The 25,411-nt window shown below is 41.3% G+C and overlaps 1 protein-coding gene across 1 annotated transcript in view; it reads right to left on the bottom strand.

Moving 5' to 3' along the window:
- Positions 1-25,411, bottom strand: part of ALG13 (ALG13 UDP-N-acetylglucosaminyltransferase subunit) — an 83,762-nt gene that overhangs the window by 38,370 nt on the left and 19,981 nt on the right. Inside the window, exons 7-17 of the mRNA XM_070760129.1 lie at positions 24,900-24,983; positions 22,029-22,079; positions 20,041-20,087; positions 16,944-17,016; positions 10,481-10,562; positions 9,354-9,534; positions 8,435-8,510; positions 5,906-6,011; positions 4,477-4,541; positions 1,644-1,741; positions 371-477 (exon numbers count right to left, since the gene is read on the bottom strand). Coding sequence (XP_070616230.1) covers positions 371-477; positions 1,644-1,741; positions 4,477-4,541; positions 5,906-6,011; positions 8,435-8,510; positions 9,354-9,534; positions 10,481-10,562; positions 16,944-17,016; positions 20,041-20,087; positions 22,029-22,079; positions 24,900-24,983 — 970 coding nt within the window. The remainder of the gene's footprint in view (positions 1-370; positions 478-1,643; positions 1,742-4,476; positions 4,542-5,905; positions 6,012-8,434; positions 8,511-9,353; positions 9,535-10,480; positions 10,563-16,943; positions 17,017-20,040; positions 20,088-22,028; positions 22,080-24,899; positions 24,984-25,411) is intronic.

Here is a 25,411-nt window from a genome sequence, read left to right as displayed (position 1 = left end):
ATATGTAGTAAAACCACTTATAAAACATTATGTATAAGATAAAATGGCAGCTAAAACCATATTAGCCCAAATTGGCCCAAACATGAACATGAAATTCCTTGTCACCATGCATTTCAAATAATAGGGCAGTGTTTCTCAACCTTAGCAACTTTAAATGGGCAGATTTAATTAAATTGCAATCTATCTATCTTAAAATTTGGCAAGGTTGAAAAACACTGTCAAGGAGAAATGAGCTGCATGATGAAGAATGGGGAAAGGGATGACAAATTCATTCCCAGACAGAAGTTTATAGTATTATTGGAGAAGTTGCAGGTTGCAAGTGTCATTACTACTCTAGCCAATTACTGTCTTTACTTATGAGTGTACCCACCTGCAATATTTTGAAAATTTCCTCCTTTTCTGTTGGACATCCCATTCCAGGCAGGAAGTGGAGTGACTTGAGTCACTGGCTTCAAATTTTCCAATGGAACAATATGCCTACACATCATCCCGACCAGAATTAGTACAATCATAAAACAAAACTTAAAATTATAATGATATAAGAACAAAGATGACTGAGGTTGCACAATGATGCCGACCACTAATGTAAATTGATAATACTACTATTAGAATTTAAATTAGTTGTAACCTAATTTAAGCTACTTCAGCAAAGTATAGAATCATAGAGCTGGAAGGTCTTCTAAATCCAATTCCACTGCCAAAGGCAGATCTTATACCATTCCAGACAAGTGGCTGTCCAATTTCTTCTTAAAAGCACCCAGTGATGGACCACCCATAACCTTTGGAGGCAAACCATTCCACTGGTTAATTGTGCGGTCAGGAAATTCCTCCTTAGTTGCAGGTTGAATCTTCCTCTGACCCATTGCTACTTCTCTTGCCCTCAGGTACTATGGAGACTAAATCTCCCATTTCAGCCTTTCAATAATTGGAGGGCAGCTTATCCTGTCACCTCCAACTTCATTAGGCTATATACTAACTTAAATAGAATGGTTTGAAGTAATACTAGAGCTGTCTTTATTGTATACAAGCTGATAGTAAAAATAAGCCCATTTTCATCAAATTATCAAGGAACTGTCCATTCGTCCTGATTATAGTTACTTATCGGTATTAGTCTCTTAATAGGTTTCATACTGTGTTCTTTTTAATACTACAATTTGTTGAGTTTCCAGAGAACTCAAATAGAAATGAAGAATCTGGAAATATATTGAAGAATAATATAACAAAAGCTTAATGGATCACAAGGTATTTGATCCAACAAAACAAAATTTAAAAAGCCCAACACTAAATACAAGGAAAAAGGTTGTTTTAAAGCTTCCATTAGGCTATGTCGTAAATTTTTAAGTGACAGGGTTATGCCAGGACAAAAATTAAAGCTTTCATTTTCAACATATTTTCACCTGGGAAATGAAATTAAAACCTTTTCATGTTAGAAGAAACTGTTGAACTAAATCCCCCATATTGTAAAAGAATTAAACCCAGCTTATCTGAAGAAATGATATAGAAAGTGAGGTGTCAGATTTGTATAATATTAGTTATAATACTGTCAACATGATTGAGAAGTAGAAGTAGCAAAGCTAAAATTCTGATATTGATAGCTCTCCCAATGAACACAATTATATGATTAAAAGGAAAGAGATACATACTTCTCTGCCAGCTCTTCAATGAAGACAGTCACCATATTATCCTGTCCCACCTCTTGTATATGGGCATTGTAATATTTTCCCTCCGTTTCTAGTTGTACCTGGGAAAAAGAAGACTCTAAATCAGTGGTTCTCAACCTTGCTAATGCCGCAACCCCTTAATACAGTTCCTCGTGTTGTGGTGACCCCCAACCATAAGTCTAGCCCCCCATTTCTCCCAACAGAGCTTTAAGTTGATTGGCAGGAATGTCAGAGGGACACTCCCACTGTAAATGCCTGATTGGTCGGATTGTAAAAATATGTTCCAAGGCGCCAGAATAGAAGCTTTAGTTCCTGACACCAAGGGAAATTTGTCTTTTCCCTTGGTCTTAGGCGACCCCTGTGAAAAGGATGTTCAACCCCGAGGCTGAGAATTACTGGTGTAACTGAACCCAAAGGGATACTCAGAGTACTTGAATTTTTGCACAACTGCCAAAAAGTGAGAATAGCCAGACTAAACTTCTAAACTGATGTGTTTAATTCCAGCCTTGCCTTGATTTCAATTCAACAAACTTTGTAATCACTGTTTTTAATCTGAAGTTCATTTATATTTTCTGCCCTGGATGTTTGCTACAGTATGTATCAGATTGTAAGAATCCATATGTTATGAAATGGTGGAACTGCAACCTCTTAGATATGATTAATACTTAATCATACTTAACATAATTAAAAATTATGTTTTTCAATATGTGATGTACAGTGGTACCTCTACTTAAGAACTTAATTTGTTCCGTGACCAGGTTCTTAAGTAGAAACATTCTTAAGAAGAAGCAATTTTTCCCATAGAAATCAATGTAAAAGCAAATAATGCATGCAAACCCATTAGGAAAGAAATAAAAGCTCGGAATTTGGGTGGGAGTAGGAGGAGGAAGAAGAGAAGGAGGACGGTCGCTGCTGAAGGAAGAAGGTGAGGAGAATTAAAAAAAGATCCAAAACTTTAAGGCTTTAAAAAAAGAGGGATTCTGAGGCGACAAAGAGGAGCATGTGCCTCCCATACACTGGCTGCTGCTGCTACCTGCTTCCTCTTCCTTCCCATGCTGAAAGGCTCCCCTCTCCTCTCGTTTGCTCGCTTTGTAGCCATCGCTTTTCCTTCACTGTGGTGACTCCTTGGCTGCCCAGAGAGAAGGGAGCGTTTCTTTTCTCTGGGCGCTAGCAGAGGCTTATTCCCTGTCCAAGCCACCCAGAGAAAGGAAAATGCTTTGTTCGCTCTGGACTGCCAAATCCTCCTTAAGCACCACCCAAAGGCTCCTCTGGCAGACCAGAAAAGCCCAAGATGGCCAGAATGAAAGGGGGAATGGCAGGAAACTGACCGGACCTTCGTGCCGCTCTCAAATTTCTTGGGAAATTTTTCCAGGCTCGGGTTCTTAAGGAGAAAATGGTTCTTAAGTAGAGGGGAAAAAATCTTGAATAACAGTTTCTTATCTAGAAAAGCTCTTAAGTAGAGGCATTCTTAAGTAGAGGTACCACTGTATATGTACATATGTACATTATACGTATACGTAAATCAATATGAGACAGTATGTGCAAATATGAAACCCTGTATGTAAATCGAAATAGTAAGACAGGCAGAGGACTTTTTATTTGTGTAAAGAAAAATCAATATATGCTTTTGATACAAAAAATCTCTCTGGAAATAGTGTTAAACACTAACATAATATGAGGATAAAACAGAAAATATTGCCACCTTTTTCTCCTCTACAGTCACAGAAACAAAGTAGTGCAATGTTTGGGGATAATTCAAAACCCATAGGAGGAAGCAGCCATGTGTCCACACTGAGATGCAATTTGCCTATCCAAATGGTCAAAACTGCTCATACCATATTATTATTGTTGCTGCTACTGTTGTTAAATTAAAGTTATATTTCTTTTGAAAACTCACTGGAACTGGTATCAGCTGCACAACTTAGCACCAATGAGATCTAATGATACGCACCTAACTTGGGGTAAAAGTTGTAAAAGGGAAATTTATGTATCAAGAAATAGTCCATACATGGAATTTTTCTCAACAACAAGACCTAATTAGAAAAATCTCTATCCCTTTGTGTCTTTTCTTTCACTTCCTTACTCCATATTATTTACATATATACATATTTGTTATTATATACTACTAATTTTACACTATACTATGTATTATACCATTTTTCTGTTATGTTTGTCTCCCCTTTTTAATGTTAATAATAAACATTATTTTTTTAAAAAAAGAAAAATCTGTTATTGTAGGGTCAGAGATATCAAACTCATGGAAATTCTGACATAGAAAACATAGCCTTATTCTCTGCGCCACGGAAAGCTGGCTCACATAAAAAAACAATGGAAACAAGATCGAGCAAAAAATGTCAAGATTTATACTTGTTTACTCTAGTAAGTCATGATAATGGATGTAGCAATCCCTTTCCATTTTTCCAACAGGCCCTAAAGGGTTCATCAAGTTGAATATAATAAATATGCTGCCCAACACACATCTCTAAGGGTTGTTGATCATCAAAGTGGAAAACGGGATCAAACAGTGGAGTTGCTGGAATTATAAAGAGGCGATCTCAACAAATCCTCAATTTAACTGAGCTCTTATTATACAATAAGAAAGCTCAGGAAACTAACTGAAGATTCCTATTCCTACTTCTGCAGAGCACTTTTAAATGAGGCAATTAGATCAAAACCAGAAACCAGGAATTTTATTAATAAACCAAAAAAATTGGTTCTGCTCATTGCAAATGATTTTAAATAACTCTTTTCCACAATGACCAAATAGACCTTTTGCATTCAGTAAGTTTAATTAGAGCATGTCCAAAGCACTAACCTGGCATTTGTCTCCTATATAGTACTGTCTTCCAGCAAACACCAAATAATCTGTTTTTTGAAGTTCTATAAAGGAAGATCAAAAGAAAACTTAAACTATTTATCAGGCATTTGTGGATAGTAATCTGATGGTAGAATTCTTTGCCTGGAAAATAATATTGTGTAGCTGGTTTATTTTCCTGATGTTAGAAGCAGCTGGAAGAACATTATGCATACCCAATGAATATTACATCTATATTTCCTCCTCCAATGCAAAGGATTTCACATACTACCTAGGGATTCCCATTCAACAATAGGGAGGGCATAAATGAGAAGGTTGCACAGATAGTCCTTGTTTAATGACAATTGGGATCAGCAACTCGGTTATTAAATGAAGAAGGTATTACACGAAATCATGATTCTGCGCTGACTTCAGTCTGCCATTGCTGGATGACCTGGGAAGATCATAAATTAGAGGGCTGGCTGCAGGTTGTTTTTTTTTAAGTCACCATTTTAACTGCAAGCTGTCACTCAACAAGGCAGTCACTAAACAAGGACTCCTTGTACAACAAATAAACAAGCTAATACAGGCAGGATGAAATTATTCATAGGTTACTGGGAACTTCATAATTAAAACTTCTAAGTTTCATTTCCACTTAGCTGCTTCCAGTTCGATAAAGGAAAATATAAGTCAAATAGTTCCAAAATAAGAATTACATTTTTGTTGTCAGCTCCTACCCTGTTTCTAATATATTATCTGGTGCTCTGCAGATGTTTTAAGAGTGCATCTCCAAGAACTACCTTCTAGGGCAGGGGTAGGCAAAGTTGACTCTTCTACGACTTGTGGACTTCAACTCCCAGAATTCCTGAGCCAATCATGCTAGCTCAGGAATTCTGGGAGTTGAAGTACACATGTCATAGAAGAGCCAACTTTGCCTACCCCTGTTCTAGGGTAATACTTCCAATACAGATAGTCTTCCACTTGTAACAGTTCACTTACTGACCATTCAAAGTTACAACAGCACTGAAAAAAATGACTTACAGTCATTTTTCAGAGTTACATCCTTTTCAGCATACCCATGGGCACATGATTTACCTTAGGATCTAGGATGAATTTTGAAGGACAACAGTAGTACTAATTAGTAAAATAGTACTAGAGTACCATTTTGCTAAAGCAGAAAGGATATGAAACATGGCCAACATCCATAGATTCAACTGACCAACTACAACCCAAGAAGAAAACTCCAAGGTCCATTGGAATTATGCATTTATTAAGGCCAATGCAGCTTGGGTAACGACATGAGAATTTCATATGCATGGAACTGGGAATTCAGCTGCTTGGCTAGCTGTATTCATCCTTTTGGACATAACATCTGCTTAACTTCAGCCATCAAGTGCAAAGGTATGGAACAGATTTTTCAAGTGCAAAACAAATCCTAAGACAAGACTACCTTTTCTGCTCTCCAGCCAAACATCGAACTCTATATTTCGATAGATCTCAGAGTCCAGGGCTTTCAATACTTTGTAGGGAAAGGGCATCCTTTGGTTTTCAGGAGGCTGTGAAGTTGAAGAGGAGCAAATCAGAAAAGCTGCTGGCCACAATGGCTTTCAATCCGCCAACTGTAAAAGAAATGCTCAAGCCTATCTACTAATTTTCACTTTGCACCTACTATTTGATAGTTGTCCTCTAATTGAGACTCTATTGAGACTCTAGAAAGAGTGCCGAGAAGAACAACAAAGATGATTAAGTGATTAGAGGCTAAAACAATGGATGCAGAAAGTGGGCATGGCTAGTTTCATGAAAAGAAGGACCAGGGGAGACATGATAGCAATGTTCCAGTATCTCAGGGGTTGCCACAAAGAATAAGGAGTCAACCTATTCTCCAAAGCACCTGAGGGCAGGACAAGCAGCAATGGGTGGAAACTAAACAAGAGAGAAGTAACTTGGAACTAAGGAGAAATTTCCTGACAGTTAGAACAATTAATTAATGGAACAGCTTGCTTCCAGAAATTGTGAATGCTCCAACACTGGAAGTTTTTAAGATGATGTTGGATAACCAGCTGTCTGAAGTAGTGTGGGATTTCCTGCTTAAGCAGGGGGTTGGACTAGAAGACCTCCAAGGTCCCTTCCAACTCTGCTGCTGCTGCTGCTGTTGTTATATTATTATTATTGTTGTTGTTGTTGTTGTTGTTGTTGTTATTAATTGCCACATGCCAACTTCCCATATTCTAGGAAGAATATGTGAATTTCAACTTGCACGTGGCAATTAGAAGATAAATATCAAATAGTACCACAACAATGGAATTAAAAAAAAACCTTTGAACCACTGATTAAGCATTTTTACACTTCACTAATCTCTGAGGCTGGGAGACAAGCTAATTTAATTGCTTTTATTTGAAATAATTTAGAGCTTGTTCCAATCCTGGAGACAAGCATCAAGCAGTCCTCTCCTCTTGAGACTTCTGTTTATAATTCTCATAGCCAATGACCACAAAAGTAAAAAAAAAAAAAAGACATAGTTTGGGCTAGTTAATCCTAGACTAAAGTACACTCAGTATTAACCACAGGCACAAGATTTACATACATGTTGCACACATACAAGCATAAAACTACATCAAATCATAGATAGCTAGTCCCATTTTCAATTTTTATGTTGCCATTTTGCTTATCTTCTGCTAAGGAGAAAAATATGTGCATGGTGACCTGATCAGAGTCCTTTTCAAAAAATAATCCCCTATACCACAGGTAGGCAAAGTTGGCTCTTCTAGGACATGTGGACTTCAAATTCCAGAATTCCTGAGCTAGCATGATTGTCTCAGGAATTCTGGGATATGAAGTCCCTAAGTCATAGAAGAGCCAATTTTGCCCACCCCTGCCCTATGTCATGCAGACAGGACACAGTAAAACAAGAGTAGAGAAATTTTGATTTCTCACTCCTAGTCTTGGATCCTGCCTCAATTTCCTGAAGGATTGCTTCAGCCATTACTTTGGGTTTAGGCAAACAGCAGAGAAACCCAACAGTTATCTGGGTTTAGATAAACTACATTATGGCCCTGTATCACCCATATTTTGAATGGTGCAAAGTCATGTTATAGTTCTGAGCTCCAACCATGGAACTTTAAGACCTGGCAACTTTAAGACATGCTGGCTGAGGAATTCAGGGAGTTGAAGTCCACAAGTCTTAAAGTTGCCAAGGTTGGAGACCCCTATTATATATGTAGTCCTCAACTTACAACAGTTCATTTAGTTAACAACAAGTACTAGAAAAAGTTATTTATGACCATTTTTCACACATAATCTTTGCAGCATCCCCATAGTCATGTGATCAAAATTCAGATACTTGGCAACTGATTCACATTATGGGGAGTCCAGATTCACTTAATAAGCCTATTACCAATTTATGAACCACAATCAACCAATGGGGCAAGAAATGTTGTAAAAGCTCACTTAACAAATTTCTTACTTAACAACATAAACTTTAGGCTCAATTGTGGTTGTAATTTGAGGACTACCTGCAGTTAATTCAAATCCAGACAGATAAAAGCAATTTAATGCAAAGTGGTAAAAAGCTAGAGGCTGACTCTATAATTATTTGTTAAATCAAAAGAAGTGATAGAATTGAAAAAAACTACATAGAGAAAAAGGGGGAATATGACAAAGGAGACATTGCTTTTTTTTTTTAAACCCTCTTTGTAGAACAAGGAAGGCTTAAGAACAGAATATTCAAATGCCACATTTAGTAGCACAGCTCAAGAAAGCCAGCAGTATATTAATGATACATTTATTTTTCCAAGGTTATTTTTCAAGCCCTTGAATCTGATTCCCCTGGAACCAAACTTAAACATTTAAGACATGTAAGTGTTTAACCAGAGCAGCGTAGCATCGTAAGAGGAGGCAAAGTAAAAAGGAGGAAGAAGTAAAGCCATGAAACAGTGCTTGATGCCTGCACACATGGAATCTCGTCTGAAAATTGACAAACCTTTCCTTCCTCTGTGACTTGCTTGCATTTTTCCTCCACTGGGTGAGAGGAATAAAAGTTTGCCCAGTCTTCCAATCTAAACAATAAAGAGACATTGGATCACAAAAACAGCAAACCATGTCTATCCATCGCTGTCCAGTGCTGAAACTCAGAAGCAGGAAAAGCGAAAAGCAGCAGCACTATGGTGCCACCCAGTGTTGAATGATCTGGGAAACAACTCCCTGGTGTCACCACCTGGATTTAGAATTTGGCCTACAAAAACAACTTGATGACAGTAACTTTGCAATTCCCACAAAAGAATTTCCATCCATGAGAGGAGGCTAGGAAAGGAAGGGAAAATAGCTATCAACAAACGCAAGACAAGAAGCAGAGTCAGTTGATGGCTTGTTTCATAAACAGCAACTCAGCCCAGATGGTGAGCAAGCTAGGAAGATGACCTGAATGAAGTCACTATAAAGTTTGGGACATTTCTCCTGGAGGTTCTAAGATACTAGATCTACCCTAAGATTAGCATTTAAGATACTATCCTGAAGGCTATATACATTCTGACTTTCTTAATGTTGGCTGGTGGGGTTGGGTTCACACCACCTTTACTTATAGATACATTCTAGATATTGATTTTCTTGCACCTAGTGTGTCTTCTCTCTAAATTTCTTAAGAAACAACTTTCAGAATTCATTGGCAAAATTAATTTTGTCTGACTACTGAAAAAGGATGCTAAATTGGGATAGCCACCTGTGCTAAAGGTAGCAAAGGTGTTGCCTATTTAATACATGTAAGTGTTTAACCAGAGCAGTGTAAAGAGAAAACTCTTATGGAGTTTTCCCCTCTTAGACATGAGATGTTAAGATGCTCTGGTACACCATCTCATGAAATCTACTGTGACTTTAACTGTAATTCTTCAATTTTCAGAGTGTACCTCTTTTCTTGAGCATTTCTGGATGCCCTGTCAGGAAGGCAATCAAAAGTTGAATCTTCGCTGCCAACAGATGCACTGTTTCTGTTTTTCTTAGCCCCATTTCGAAACATCTCAAGGGCGGTTTTCAATTCTTCATCATCCACTTTGAACACATTTTTGTACAGAATTTCATAAAGGACAGCTAGGCAAAAAAAAAAGGGTTGTATCTTTATAAAACGGTTATAAGCTGAAACACTTTTTAACATAATAATTTTTCTCCAATTTCTATTTATGGCTATGAAATGTGGACTTTAAACAGGCAGGTAGGACAAAAGGGTAGACACCTCTGAACTGTGGTTCTGGAGGCAACTATTATACATCAATTATGCATCCCATCGGCTGAAAAAATTGCAAAGAACTCCTAGACCAAACCTCACCAAATTATCACTTGAAGCCAAAATCACCAAACAGAGGCTGTCATACTTTGGTCATGTCATCAGAGCTACTGACTCGAAAAGCCAATCATGTTGGGAGTGATCAGCAGAAAAAGGGGAAGTAGCCAACCTAGCATCCACTGGCTGGACATTATAAAGCAGAGGGTCTCAACCTTTCTAATGCCATGACCCCTTAATAACCCCTTATGTTTTGGTGACCCTCAACCATAAGTCTAGCATCAATTCTCCCAATAGAACTTTAAGCTGATTGGCAGGAAGGTGAGAGGGACACTCCCACTGTAAATGCCTGATTGGTCGGATTGTAAAAATATGTTCCAAGGTGCCAGAATAGAAGCTTTAGTTCCTAACACCATGGGAATTTTGTCTTTTCCCATGATCTTAGGCTACCCCTGTGAAAAGGTTGTTCGACCCCCAAAGGGGTGCTGACCCCCAGGTTGAGAACCACTGTTATAAAGGATGACACCAGGATAACCAAAGCAGATCTGAAGGAAGAGCTGCAAGATAGAAGGATGGAGTGTGCTATTCCATAGAATGAACAAGGTACAGACACAGCTAAATAGCAGATAACTACAATATGCTTTTAAAAATAGGACATTTCCAGGATATTCTTAACAAACATCTCACAAGTAATAGATTTATTATTATGCTACTTAAAACAGAGTAGTAGGATAGAAAAGGCAATGTTTTATTTACCCTGGCAGATTGCAGCGTTGGCTTGAAACTGTTTAGTATATACAGAATCATAATGACCATTACCAGAACAGCAGAGTAGAATCTGAAAGGCAAAAGTCTTACTGTAAAAATAATTCTGGGAATATTAAAACATGTGTTGTTTTTCTCCCCATACAGAAGCACAGTGAGCATGCTTCTGCCATTGACAGAAGTTAAATGTCATTCGTAGATTAAATGCCAGAATGATTTATGTTCAAATAAAAAGGGTGTTTTTAAAATTACGTCTATGCATAAAAAAGCATAATGTATGATAGTGATATTATTTTATGAAGCACATTTTGCAAATGCTGTTGATGTCATAAATTGATTTGTATATTTGTGAACACATCCAGTTATATATCACAAGGAAGGAGCTGTCCAATGAATAAAGATACCATTAATCTATTAATTCTTTCTAAATGCCCTACTTTAGTTATTTGGATATGATGAAGATATGCTATTAAAAGGACAGTGTATTTTTAATATTCACCTTAGAACAAGATTAAAATAGCCTATAGCAGTGATGGCGAACCTATGGCATAGGTGCCACATTTGGCAGGGGGAGCCATATCTGCTGGCATGTGAGCCATTGCCCTAGCTCAGCTCCAACATGCATGTGTGTGCTGGCCAGCTAATTTTTGGCTTGCGTAGAGGCTCTGGGAGGGCGTTTTTGGCTTTCAGAGAGCATCCAGGGGGATGGGGGAGGGCATTTTTACCCTCCCCCAGCTCCAGGGAAGCCTTTGGAACCAAGGGAGGGCAAAACACGAGCCTACTGGGCCTACCAGAAGTTGGGAAACGGGCTGTTTCCAGCCTCAAGAGGGCCTTGGGGGGGTGGGGGAACTTGTTTTTGCCCTTCCCAGGCATTGAATTATGGGTGTCGGCACTCACGCATGTTTGATAGCATGCGCACATGCTCTTTCGGCACCTGAGGGAATAAAGGTTCGCCATCACTGGCCTATAGGATCCAGTTTCTACTATACTATTCTTGTATCACAGATGCAAATACAGTGGTACCTCGTCTTACGAATGCCTCTTCTAACGAACTTTTCGAGATACGAACCCGGTGTTTAAGATTTTTTTGCCTCTTCTTCCAAACTATTTTCACCTTATGAACACAAGCCACTGCTGCTGGGATGAAGGGGTTTCTTTTTTTTCTTTTTTGAAGAAAGAAAAGGGAGGGGCAGCTTGGAGACAGAGAGTTTGCATTAACAAAGCTAGGAGAACGGAGTGCTTGCAGAGGCACTGAAAGAGTGTCTTTTGAAGAAAGAAAATGGAGGGGGCAGCTTGGAGACTGAGAGTTTGCATTAACAAAGCTAGGAGAACCGAGTGCTTGCAGAGGCACTGAAAGGCTGTCTTTTGAAGAAAGAAAAGGGAGGGGCACCCCCTTGCCTTTCTTCCTTCCCATTCACCCTTTAGCCTAGCCTTGCTTCTTCCACCCGCCCCCTTTTGTTGCTCCTCCCTGCCCTCTGTTCACCTACCTTCTAAAGTTTGGGATTTTCCCGAAGGATTTGCACGCATTATTTGCTTTTACATTGATTCCTATGGGAAACATTGTTTCATCTTACGAACCTTTCACCTTACGAACCTTGTCCTGGAACCAATTAAGGTCGTAAAACAAGGTATCACTGTACAATTAAAGGGATGGCATATACTTTACACTTTAGCATAAATGAGAAACTGTGAAATGCTTCATATAAAGGAGTCTTCAAACTTTTTAAACAGGGGGACAATTCACAGTGCCGCAGAGTGTTGGGGGGGCCGGATAGGCTGGGTGGGCATGGCTAGGTGGTGACTGGGTGGGCATGGATAGATGTGACTGGGTGGGCATGGCTAGGTGGTCATGTGACTAGGTTGGTGTGGCCAACTTGTCCATTAAACCAGTGTTTCCCAACCTTGGCAACTTGAAGATATCTGGACTTCAACTCCCAGAATTCCCCAGCCAGCATTCGCTGGCTGGGGAATTCTAGGAGTTAAAGTCCAAATACTGTATCTTCAAGTTGCCAAGGTTAGGAAACACTGCATTAAACAATGCACACAAATTCAACTTTAATTTGTTTTGCTCTTGGGAGTGTTTTACTTGCTTTTGTTTGCATATTGCTCTTTTGGTTGACTTTTCTTTTTACTAGATCATTTTTTTCAGTTGTTTAGGAGTCTAAATGACCCACTTCAGGAAACTCAATTTTGCAGCAATTCTTCCCAGCCCCAAAGAGCTTGAGAAATCTCTCTTCTCTCTCTCTCTCTCTCTCCTGGGGCTGGGGGAGGTAAAAATGGCCCATTTTGCCCATTTTTTGGCTGCCTGGGGCATTTGTGCAGCCTATTTTTCACCTCTCCCACTTGCAGCAACATTTTGCAGCCCAAAATTGTTGGCCTTGCCTTTCAGACCCAGCCTTATGAAGCTAGGTCCTGTGCTCGGCAGAAGGGTGGACAGACGATGTGGGTGGGGCAGCCTCATTGTCCTGACCAGCCCAGATTAATGGCTTTGGCAGGCCACATGCAGCCCACGGGCTGTAGTTTGAGGACCATGATATAAAGCTTTTATACAGATGCCAGTAGGCAGTACAATGCATAAAGTTAATAGACTGACATCAGAATGTGTCCAGGCCTAAAGATTAGCATCATAATACAGTGGTACCTCTACTTAAGAACTTAATTTGTTCTGTGACCAGGTTCTTAAGTAGAAACTTTCTTAAGTAGAAGCAATTTTTCCCATAGGAATCAATGTAAAAGCAAATAATGCGTGCAAACCCATTAGGAAAGAAATAAAAGCTTGGAATTGGGTGGGAGGAGGAGGAGGAGGAAGAGGAGGAGGACAGTCACTGCCGAAGGAAGAAGGTGAGGGGAGGGGAATCAAAAAATTTCAAAATTTTAAGGCTTTTTTTAAAAAAGAGGGACTCTGAGGCGGTGAGGAAGAGCATGCACCTCCCATACACTCATCGTGAGGCTGCCTCCCATACACTGCGCCAGAGAGAGAAACCCAGACAGGTGAGAGGGGGGAATCTCCTACTCTTTTGACCGAAAAGCAGCTGCTGCTGCTGCTGCTACCTGCTTCCTCTTCCTTCCCATGGTGAAGTCTCCTCTCTCCTCTTGCTCATTTGCTTTGTAGCCGGAGCCTTTAGATTAGATTAGATTAGATTAGATTTATTGGATTTATATGCCGCCCCTCTCCACAGACTCGGGGCGGCTCACAACAATGGCAAAACAGTACATAGTGACAAATCCAATACCCACCAATCTAATTACAATTTTAAGCTAAAGATTCATAAAAACAACCCCAGAATATATAAAAAACAAGCACACAATCGATCAAACACCAAAACAACATGGGCAAGGGGGAGATGTTTCAGTTCCCCCATGCCTGACGGCAGAGGTGGGTTTTAAGGAGTTTGAGAAAGGCAAGGAGGGTGGGGGCAATCCTAATCTCAGGGGGGAGCTGGTTCCAGAGGGTCGGAGCCGCCACAGAGAAGACTCTTCCCTTGGGTCCCGCCAGACGACACTGTTTAGTCGACGGGACCCGAAGAAGGCCAACTCTGTGGGACCGAACCGGTCGCTGGGATTCGTGCGGCAGGAGGCGGTCCCGAAGGTATTCTGGTCCGATGCCATGAAGGGCTTTATAGGTCATAACCAACACTTTGAATTGTGACCGGAAACTGATCGGCAACCAATGCAGACTGCGGAGTGTTGGAGTAATATGGGCATACTTAGAGAAGCCCATAATTGCTCTCGCAGCTGCATTCTGCACGATCTGAAGTTTCCGAACACTTTTCAAAGGTAGCCCCATGTAGAGAGCATTACAATAGTCGAGCCTCGAGATGATGAGGGCATGAGTGACTGTGAGCAATGACTCCCGGTCCAAATAGGGCCGCAACTGGCGCACCAAGCGAACTTGGGCAAACGCCCCCCTCGCCACACCTGAAAGATGTTTCTCTAATGTGAGCTATGGATCGAGGAGGATGCCCAAGTTGCGGACCCTCTCTGAGGGGGTCAATAATTCCCCCCCAGGGTAATGGATGGACAGATAGAATTGTCCTTGGGAGGCAAGACCCACAGCCACTCCGTCTTGTCTGGATTGAGTTTGAGTTTGTTGACACCCATCCAGGCCCCAACAGCCTCCAGGCACCGGCACATCACTTCCACTGCTTCGTTGACTGGACATGGGGTGGAGATGTATAACTGGGTATCATTGGCGTATTGATGATACCTCACCCCATGCCCTTGGATGATCTCTCCCAGCGGTTTCATGTAGATATTAAATAGCAGGGGGGAGAGGACCGACCCCTGAGGCACACCACAAGGGAGAGACTTCGAGGTCGACTTCTGACCCCCCACTAACACTGACTGTGACCGACCGGAGAGGTAGGAGGAGAACCACTGGAGAACAGTGCCTCCCACTCCCAGCCCCTCCAGCCGGTGCAGAAGGATATCATGGTCGATGGTATCGAAAGCCCCTGAGAGGTCAAGGAGCACCAGGACAGAGGATAAACCCCTGTCCCGGGCTCGCCAGAGATCATCCATCAACGCGACCAAAGTAGTTTCCGTGCTGTAGCCGGGTCTGAATCCAGACTGTTGAGGACCTAGATAATTGGCTTCTTCCAAGGACCACTGGAGTTGAAGTGCCACCACCTTCTCAACAACCTTCCCCATAAAAGGAAGGTTGGAGACTGGACGGTAATTATTAAACACGGCTGGGTCCAGGGAAGGCTTCTTGAGGAGGGGGCGCACGAGTGCTTCCTTATAAAGGGCCGGAAAGGATGCCTTCCCCAAGGAGGCATTGACAATCTCCTGGACCCAGCTCTGTGTCACCTCTCGACTGGCCGAAACCAGCCAAGAGGGACATAGATCCAGTAAACAGGTGGCGGAACTCACAGCTCCAATTTCCTTCATTGTGGTGACTCCTTGGTTCGGCTGTATGGGAGGCAGCGCGAGGGAGTCACCACAGCGAACTGGTTTATTCCCTTTCCAAGTGCCCAGAGAAAGGAAAACACTCTGTTCGCTCTGGGCTGCCAAAGCCTCCTTAAGTGCCACTGAAAGGCTCTTCTGGCAGCTTGAGATGGCCGGGATTAAAGGGGGAATGGCAGGAAACTGGCCGGACCTTCGTACCGCTCTCAAATTTCCTGGAAAAGTTTTCCAGGCTTGAGTTCTTAAGTAGAAAATGGTTCTTAAGTAGAAGCAAAAAAAATCTTGAACACCCGGTTCTTATCTAGAAATGTTCTTAAGTAGAAGCGTTCTTAAGTGGAGGCACCACTGTATTGACAATTAAATTTCTACAGTTAACTATTTTGAAATAAAATTCTAATTGGCAACATTCATGGCCCTGAAACATTCAGAAAATATGTGACTAAGTCCTGCATACTTTGAATGAACTGATAAATCTTCAGAGAAATCCATCAGCAAAATCTTTCATTAAGAGGTGTTAATAGTGATGAACAAGGTTTCATGAAAAGGGACCCTGCTTATACATGCACAAACACACACACAATATTTTATCACTGGCTAAGTACATCAACGGGTCTAGACAAATCTGCCAGAAGTATCTGGCAGCTCAGCTTAATCCTGTGCTAATTAGCACTTTCTTTTAAAGGGTATACAACTTGTCAAGAATGTATCTGGAAAATTTAAACTGGAACAAGGGCAATGAGTAGAAAGCACAGCATTTTATCAACTCAGTTGCCAACAACACAAGTCATCAAAATATGTATCATCCTTCAGGTTTTGTTTTAATTAAATGAGACCCAATGCTTTTAAAATCAGATCTTTTTATAGAAACTGTGCACATTTCTTTAGACTAAATATGTAGCCATGTAAGCTACAGTACTGAATGTGTCATAGAACATGGTTTGTGGAAAAATTAAGTTTTCTTCTGGTGGTTCTAGATCAGAAAAATTAAATTAAAAAAACACTGGCTGCAAATTTTTTGTAGCTACTATTATATTAATAACAGTTAACCAATTCATTCATCAAGTTCTTATGCATTTTTATATGGGTAAAAAAACTGCAGTGAAAGTGTTGGACTAAAATTAAAAAAAAAAACCTCATTGAAAATGCTGCTTGGCCAATCTGTGTTCTCATCAACTATGCCGCCAAGCCTGGGATCATTAAATTCTACTTCCTGGCCAATGAATGTATAGTAGGTTTGTTTGAATGAGTATGTGTGCATGTTCATAGGCCTTTTAATTTCTTTTTAAATGTAATTCTTAATTTTAACCTAATTATTATATCTCGATGTATACTATTTTTATATGTTGTAAGCCAACCTGAGTCTTCGGAGAGTGGCGGCATATAAATTTAATAAATAAAAATAATAATTTCAGGAATTGGAAATTAACAAAAAAGTTTTATATTCTCCCAATGGCTGTAGTGATTGTTAGCTAAAAACAACAGATTTGCACGTCACCTAATGCATAGAGTGGTACTTTCAGTTTTTCTCTCAAATGTCAAGCTTGCTTACCTTATCCTCAAAGCCGTTGTCAGTAGCATAAGAAGCAGGTTTTCCAGGGTGTCGATAAAGAATGAAGTCTCGACTAGATAATTGCAAAAAGACAGGGGGAAAAATAATGGTGTTTTTTTCAAGAGGCAACTGGAGTTTGTTTTTCTTTGAAGATGTTCTGCTTCTCATCCAAGAAGCTTCTTCAGTTCAGAGCAAAGATAATTTCAAATACATTGGTAAATTATTAGTCCAGGGCTCCAGGCAACTGACCAAGCAAAATGATTGGCGTGTGGTGGGTCATGAAACAAGACACTCTCCTACATTGTTATTTCAGTGAGTTAGGTTTGTGCAACCTCCAAACAGAACTGCACACAAAACAGACCCTGGATTCCCACTCTCTACTTGTCCACTGACACAGCTGGCAGTGCTGCTTCTGGTAACTTTTCTGCTAAAACCTGAACACTCCGTGCAAGTTACAAGAAGCACTGTGCTTTTTAAAAAATCCATCAGAAGTCAAAGCAGTTGGAATTTATTTTTTGTAGCAAAGCCATCATGGAAGGATAAATGTACAGCATTCCCTTGACTTTCGTGGGTCTGACATTCGCGAAAAGTCTATACCACGGTTTAAAAAAAAATATTATTGAAAAAATACTCCAGGTTTTTTTGAACAACACGGGGTTTCCCATGGCTGCACGATGTACAATACTGTACTCTCATCCTCCTCCCCCCCACCCCAGCCATCCTGCTTCTTTAAATAAAAGCTCTGCTTCCGCCCCAACCTCCCGATCCCTCCCCTTTAATTCTCAGAGCGTTGGTACGCTCCAATTGAAGCCGAGCCTTACTGTCGCCTGCCACCGCTCCAGTGAGCGCAGCATAGCCCCCAGCTTGCCGCCCCGTTGCCCCTGCGGGTTCTGGGGGTAAGTAAAACCAGGAATGGAGGAGGCAGGGGGAGGAAGGAAGAAAGGAAGGGAGTATCTCTACTTCATGGAAATTTGACTTTCACAGTGGTCTTGGGACGTATCCCCCGCGAAAGTCAAGGGAACACTGTATATTGAACATAGAAAAAGGAATGAAGGGACCTTGGAGGACTCTTGTAATCCAACCTCCTGCTCAAGGCTGGAGACTTGATACCATCCCAGTGCTTCCACAGCATCACAGACAAAAGCTAGCTGATCTTATTCACCTTAAGATTCATAGAATCATAGGGCTGGAAGTAGTGAAGGGCTACCAAAATGTTTACTAACATACTGTGGGCGTGGCTCAACATCTTTCAGTGCAAATTGTATGCTCTGGGGTGGAGCTCCATTTTCACTACCCCACTGCGTTCCCTCCAGTCCAGCCACATCCCACCCCTCTCTGGAAGGGACTTTGGAGGTCATCTAGTCCAACCCCTGCTCAAACAGGAGACTGTATACCAGTGATGGCGAACCTGTTTTGGTTTGCATGCCAAAAGAAGATGCGTGTTAGCATGTGTGCATGTGCGCATTTGCCCACATCCATTTCCTCCCACACACACACATGCACGCACACACCATACTGCCTGAGCTTGCGCACAAGCCTCCCATCCTCACACATGCGGACAGGCCTTACTGAAGCCTGGAACAGTGAAAAAATGGCCAAGTGGGCAAACTGGAAGTTCGAAAAATAGACTTTTGGTTTGCCCATTGTGCTGTTTTTCACACTCCGGCGTCTTCAGGGAAGCATCCTGAAGTCCTGGGATGTGAGAAACAACAACAGGCAAACCAAAAATCCATTTTCTGGTTTGCCTGTTGTGCTGTTTTTCACACTCTAGGGCAGTGATGGTGAACCTTTTTTTCCTCGGATGCCGAAAGAGCTTGCACATGTGCTATCATGCATGCACAAGTGCCCATACCCATAATTCAATGCCTGGAGAGGGTGAAAACAGCTTCCCCTGCCTCCCAGAGTCCCTCTGGAGGCCAGAAATGCCATCTTTCCCAATTTCTAGTGGGCCCAATAAGCTTGTGTTTTGCCCTCCCCAGGCTCCAATGGCTTTCCTGGAGCCAAGGAGGGTAAAAACACCCTCCCCCATCCCCCCGGAGGCTCTCTGGAAGCCAAAACGATCTTGCAAAGCCTCTATGCAAGCCAAAAATCAGCTGGCTGGCACACACATGCACACTGGAGCTGAGCTAGGTCAGCGGCTCACGTGCCAGCAGATATGACTCCACGTGCCACCTGTGGCACCCATGCCATAGTTTCGCCATCACTGCTCTAGGAGTTCAGGAAGCCGTTTTTCCGAACTTCTGGTTTGCCCATTGGGTGCTTTTTTGCACTCTGGGGCTTCAGATAAGCTTCTCTGAAGCCTCCAAAGAGCAAAATGGCTTTCCCCAAGGCTGCAAATCAGTTGGTTAGCACATGAATGTACGCTGAAGCTGACAGAGGGTAACGCCTTGCATGTCCTGTGATATGGCTCCGTGTACCAGCTATGGCACGCATGCCATAGGTTCACCACAACAACCCTCTACCATTCCCGACAAATGACTGTGAAATCTTTTCTTGCAAACCTCCAATAATGAAGCATCTACAACTTCCAAAGAGAAGCTGTTCCACTGATTAACTGTTTTCATATATGAAACTGTTCTACTACACTTTCTATCAACTCAGTATTTTTTCATTTGGTCTTCAATTCCTGCTGTGATAAAATGTCTCCGCAGTTTTAATTTGATAGCTAAATGCCTACAAAAGCCTTAGAAGCTGCTTCAATTATTTAGCTTTTAATTTATAATTTTGGATAATGGGTTTTATGACGTTTAACTGTAACCTGTCTTGAAAAAGCTTATTTAAAAGGCATCATGTAAATCACAAACGGATCCAGGGAAATGGAGTTATGCTGCTTTTAAGACAGACCCAATAAATTCTTGTTAAAGCCAACAGTTTAGTAATTGCCAAACAGATTTATGTCCTATTCCAACATGGATTCAGATCATTTTTATAACTGCTAAGAGCTGCAAGTGGTGGAAACTCTTTAATGTTTCTGAAGGAACAAATGATGAATACTTCCTAAGATTACTTGTGTTTCTATTAGGTTGAAGGATGTACAGTATTTAAATAATATGAAGAGATCATGTTCTCACATTTCAAAATGTAATATAGTACTTACTTATAGATCAGTGAGAAGGCACTAATCTCAAGTTGTCCAGCACTTTCCTGTTTAACAGAAGGGAAATGAAGTGACTACTTTGCAATATAGCAATTTTGGAGTGACTCCCTCATCTACTGCTCAATCTAGTTAATGACACAAGCATTAATGTTCATATTAGATTGCCATAACACATGCCACAGAGATGTCTCCTTGAAAATTCAAACATAGCAGTGAGTCCAAATCAAACAGCTACATGATTGAATCAAATTAGACCTAAAACCTTTTAAGACTTACGCAATTCAATTCCTAGAATTTCCAAACCAGCCATGCTAGCTGAAGAATTCTGGCAGTTGAAGTCTTTGTCAAGCTTGGACACCCCTGAATTAGGCTATCCAACATTGATTGTATTGCAGATAGTCCTCAACTTCTTATGATCATTTATTTAGTGACCATTCAAAATTACACCAGTGCTGAAAACAGTGACCTACAACCAATCTTCACACAACTGGCTCCAATGGTCCTTGGATGAAGCTGGTTATCTGGTCCTTCAGCGCTCTGGTTTCAGCCTGGCTACAGCACCGAAGCTGCTTTGGTCTCACTGATGGATGATTTCTGGCAGGCCCAGATGATTCCTCTATCCTGGTGCTTCTTGTCCTCTCAGTGGCTTTCAATACCATCAACCATGGTATCCTTCTGCGCCAACTGGAGGATTTGGGAGTGGGAGGCACTGTGCTGCAGTGGTGTTGGCAGGGGAGCAGAAGTTGACTCCTAGGTCCCTCCTTTGTGGGATTCCTCAGGAGTTGGTCCTCTCCCCCCTGCCATTTAATATCTACATGAAACCACTGGGTGAGATCATCGATGACACAGGGTGTCATCAGTATGCTGATGATACTCAGCTGTACATCTCTACCCCGTGTCAATTCAGTGAATTAGTGGAGGTGATGTGCTGGTGTTTGGCGGCTGTTAGGGTCTGGATGGGTGTCAACAGGTTCAGGCTCAACCCCAACAAGACGGAGTGGCTGTGGCTTTTGCTCCCAAGGACAACCCCATCTGTCTGGAGGGGAGCTTTTGACCCCTTCAGAGAGGGTCTGCAACTTGGGCATCCTCCTTGACCTACAACTGAGCTTAGAATACCACCTCTCAGCTGTGGCAAGGGGGATGTTTGCACAGGTTCACCTGGTGTACCAGTTGCGTACCTATTTGGACAGGGACTCTCTCCTCACAATCACTCATGCTCTCATCACCTCGAGGAATTATTGCTGTAATGCTCTCTACATGGGGCTAACTTTGAAGAACATTCAGAAACTGCAGCTAGTCCAAAATTCAGCTGTGAGAGCTGTCATGGGCTTACCAAGGTTTGCTCATATGTCTACATCACTCCGCAAGCTGCATTGGCTACTGACTGTTCTGTGAACACAATTCAAAGTGTTGGTCGTTACCTATAAAGCCTTACATGGCTTAAGACCAGGTTACTTACGGGACCATTTCCAGCCTCATGAATCCCCATGAAAGGTCAGAGCCCACAGAGTCGGCCTTCTCCAGGTCCCGTCAGCCAAGCATTGTCGTCTGGCAGGCCCTAAGGGAAGGGCCTTCTCTGTGGCAGCTCCGACCCTCTGGAACCAACTCCCCCTGGAGATTTGACTGCCCCCACTCTCCTGGCCTTCCGGAAGGCTTTAAAAGCTCACCTTTGTCAGCAGGCCTGGGACTGTTGAGCTCTAACACTCTGCTCTGGCCGTTAGCATGACTGTGACGTGAATGAGTGTAGTTATATGGTTTTATGACTTGGGTTTTTTAGATAAGTTTTATAATTGGGCTTTAGAATTGTTTTTGGTATTGCTTTTATATGTTGTGAGCCGCCCTGAGTCTTTGGAGAAGAGAGCAGATAAGTTGAATGAATGAATGAATGAATGAATGAATGAATGAATATTTTACACTGCTTTAAACTTTCAGGGGCTTCTGTTCAACTGTTCCATTAAACTAGAGCATATTTTCTGTATCTTTCTTACCTTGGGATTTCCAAGTCGTTGCAAGTATTTTTCAAATGAGCCTTCTACATACTTAAGAGAGAGAAAGGGAATGTAATTAGTGATTTGGCTTTTACCCAACATCCCAAATTCTGAGTAAAATTAACTCATGTTTAGAATACCAATCTGTGAAAGCCACAGCTTTGCACTCATGTTAGAAGTTCTGAAGAACTCCCTGGTTGAAAGGATTAACTGGTGGCATCTCTGCCGCCTTGGGGACACTCAGTTGGAGATTTCCTTTCATGTCTCCAGCAGGAGCTGGGGTGAAAGACAAGAGCTCAACTCTGCCCCACGGCAGCTCTTGGGTCTCGAACGTGGGCTTCCTAATTTTTTATTTTTATTTTTATTTTGTTTTGTCAAGAATGTATTGGTAGTAAGATTACAATGTTTAAATACATGATACTAGTAAGAGAGAAACATTAGGACAGGAGACGGAAGGCACATTGGTGCACTTATGCATGCCCCTTACTAATCTCTTAGGAATCAGGAAAGGTCAACAGTGCATCGTCTAAGGGTAAAGTTTTGGGGGTTATGTGATGATACTACAGAATCAGATAGTGAGTGCCATGCATCAACTACTCAGCTATTAAAGTCGTATTTCCTGCAGTCGGGTTTGGAGCGGTTTACTTTAAGTTTGTATCTGTTGTGTGCTTGTGTGTTGCTGTGGTTGAAGCTGAAGTAGTCATTGACAGGAAAGACATTGTAGCAGATGATTTTATGGGCTATGCTTAGGTCATTAATCTCCTGCCCAGCATCCTAAAAAGTCAAGGCACTGCACTCCAAAGCCACCACTGACTCACACTTATACATGGTTACAGCACACAACTGACGAAAACTGTGCCTTGTGAATCTAGGTATGATTACACGTTGAAACATCATAGTAAACACATTATCAGATGTTGCAACATGAAAGAAAGTACTAAATAAAGTGGGAGAACTGAACTGATTGATGGTGGAAAATATCAGGCGCCTACTAAGACTTTTTCCAGGTAACATAAGTTTTTGCAAGTTACAATTCCTTCCATCAAATAGACAGTGGCTAAGTATTTTATGCAGCTGATAAAGGAAACTGTAGCTCACAAAAACCTGTGTCTTTTAATAACATTTGGAAAGATGCTACTGATTTTTGCGACCAAAGACTGACACAACTCATTAAATCAAAGTGTCTTGATTTGGAGATCTGACACAATAAATAGGGTGTCCAGGAGGAAAGCATTTTGAAATTCCTTGATATTTCCCTTACATTTCCCTGTAACCTGCAATGTAGTTAAGGCACAGTCGTAGATGACATCAGACCAAACGGCTAAGCCGTAGAGAAATATTGATAGCTGAGGAAGCAAGTTGTTGCCACAGTTATGCTCATTTTTGCTTGACTCTGCCAGGCAGCGCAATCTGTTTTATTTTTACATGATTTTTCCCTCACTTTTAAACATTTTAATACAGTTTGTTTTTCCCCCTGATTTATTCCGTTTTTCCCACGAATTCCCTGATCATTCCTGAACTTCCAATTTTCCTGATGATTCCGATTTCCCTGTTTTCTAGGTTAGCTGGACACCCTGAATAAAGTATGTATGTGCCTATACAGATATCTGCAAAAGGATTTAAAAGTGTGTGTCATACTGAAACACAAACCCAAACCCCTCCAGTACTGAGGTTAGCCAGTAGTGGGTTGCTATCAGTGCAATAGCCGACTGCATACCAGTAGCGGCAGCTAGATTGCGCAATTTGCACGTGACCGCTCCAGTGGCAGTCCTATGGGCGCCACCATCTTTTTTTTTCATTTTTTTGTATTTTTTGCTTTGTGCACATGAGCAGAAGCAAAATCTTGTGAGGGGACACATGCACACGCGATTTCAGCGATTTCTTTGCTCCCATGCATGCGCGGAAGCATAAGAAATTTCTGAAATCTCTCACACACGCATCCCCTCACAAGATTTTAGCGCATTTTTGCTTTCTGTACATGCACAGAAGCAAAAACACACTGGGGGTGCACGCATGTGCATGCAAGACAATCAAGGCTGCATGCGCACCACACCTGTAGCGGCAGTAACGGCAATCCGCCCCTGATGTCAACTAATTTGGTAGTGAAAAGTCAGTAAGAAAACCACCAAGCTCCAAAAGCAGCAGGGATCCTACATACTGAAATTATTTGGCATAATTTTTTTTTAATTAAACTTCAATACTGCCCGACACGCAACTCTGAGCAGTTAAGAAAATGACTATAAAATTACTATATAATAAAAATTAGGATTCAATTTCCCAATTAAATCAATTTCAAAATCAAACATGTATAAATTAAGTATACAGTGATACCTCTACTTATGAACCTAATTCGTTCCGTGACCAGGTTCTTAAGTAGAAAGATTTGTAAGAAGAAGAAATTTTTCCCATAGGAATCAATGTAAAAGCAAATAATGCGTGAGATTGGGGAAACCACAGGGAGGGTGGCGGCCCTGCTTCTCCCAGGAGATTCCTAGAGAGGCCCCACGGAGGCTTCTCCCTGTCTTTTCCGGCCTCGTTTCCTCCCAGGAGATTCCTAGAGAGGCCCCACAGAGGCTTCTCCCTATGTTTTCCGGCCCCGTTTCCTCCCAGGAGATTCCTAGAGAGGCCCCACGGAGGCTTCTCCCTGCCTTTTCTGGCCCCATTTCCTCCCAGGAGATTTCTAGAGAGGCCCCATTGAGGTTTGTAAGTGCAAAATGGTTCTTGAGAAGAGGCAAAAAATCTTGAACACCCAGTTCATATCTAGAAAAGTTCGTAAGTAGAGGCATTTGTAGGTAGAGGTACCACTGTATATGGTTGGAGAGGTTTACATATGCATATTTTAAAACATACTTCAAAAACAGATATACTCACAGACTCAAAATTTATCTGGTTTTTCTTCATGAAGGAAACACAAGCGTTTCTGACTGCCATGTGATGAATCTGACAAGCATACACCTAAAAATGTTGATATATCAATTAAAATTTAGGGCAGTATGAACCAACTAGTTTCATAAAATGGAACAGACCTATGTGCAAATTACATATCTGTTCTGAAGTTTATTCATGCTTGCTAAAATATTCAAAGTTTAAAATAATGTTATGGAAATTGCTCAAATTAAGAAACTTTGGAATGTGGTCAATGGGCTTCCTTGTCTTAAGAGCCTGCAAATAGAAGCAAAAATAAAGAAGCAATAAGCAGGATCCTTTGACTTGATATTAAATTCAAGGATCAGAAAACATACAAACTTACAAAGTTTAGCCTTAATTTTTCTTTGGTGAGCTCCTGAAATAGTTCAACAAATGGTCTCTGGGTCATTTCGAGCCAAAATTGTTATTTCAAACTAGTTAGATAAGGGGGCAAGCATTATGTACACTCCATAGTG

This window comes from Erythrolamprus reginae, chromosome 8 (assembly GCF_031021105.1).
Source record: "Erythrolamprus reginae isolate rEryReg1 chromosome 8, rEryReg1.hap1, whole genome shotgun sequence".
NCBI lineage: Eukaryota > Metazoa > Chordata > Lepidosauria > Squamata > Dipsadidae > Erythrolamprus > Erythrolamprus reginae.
This window is presented reverse-complemented; position numbering and strand designations above follow the sequence as displayed.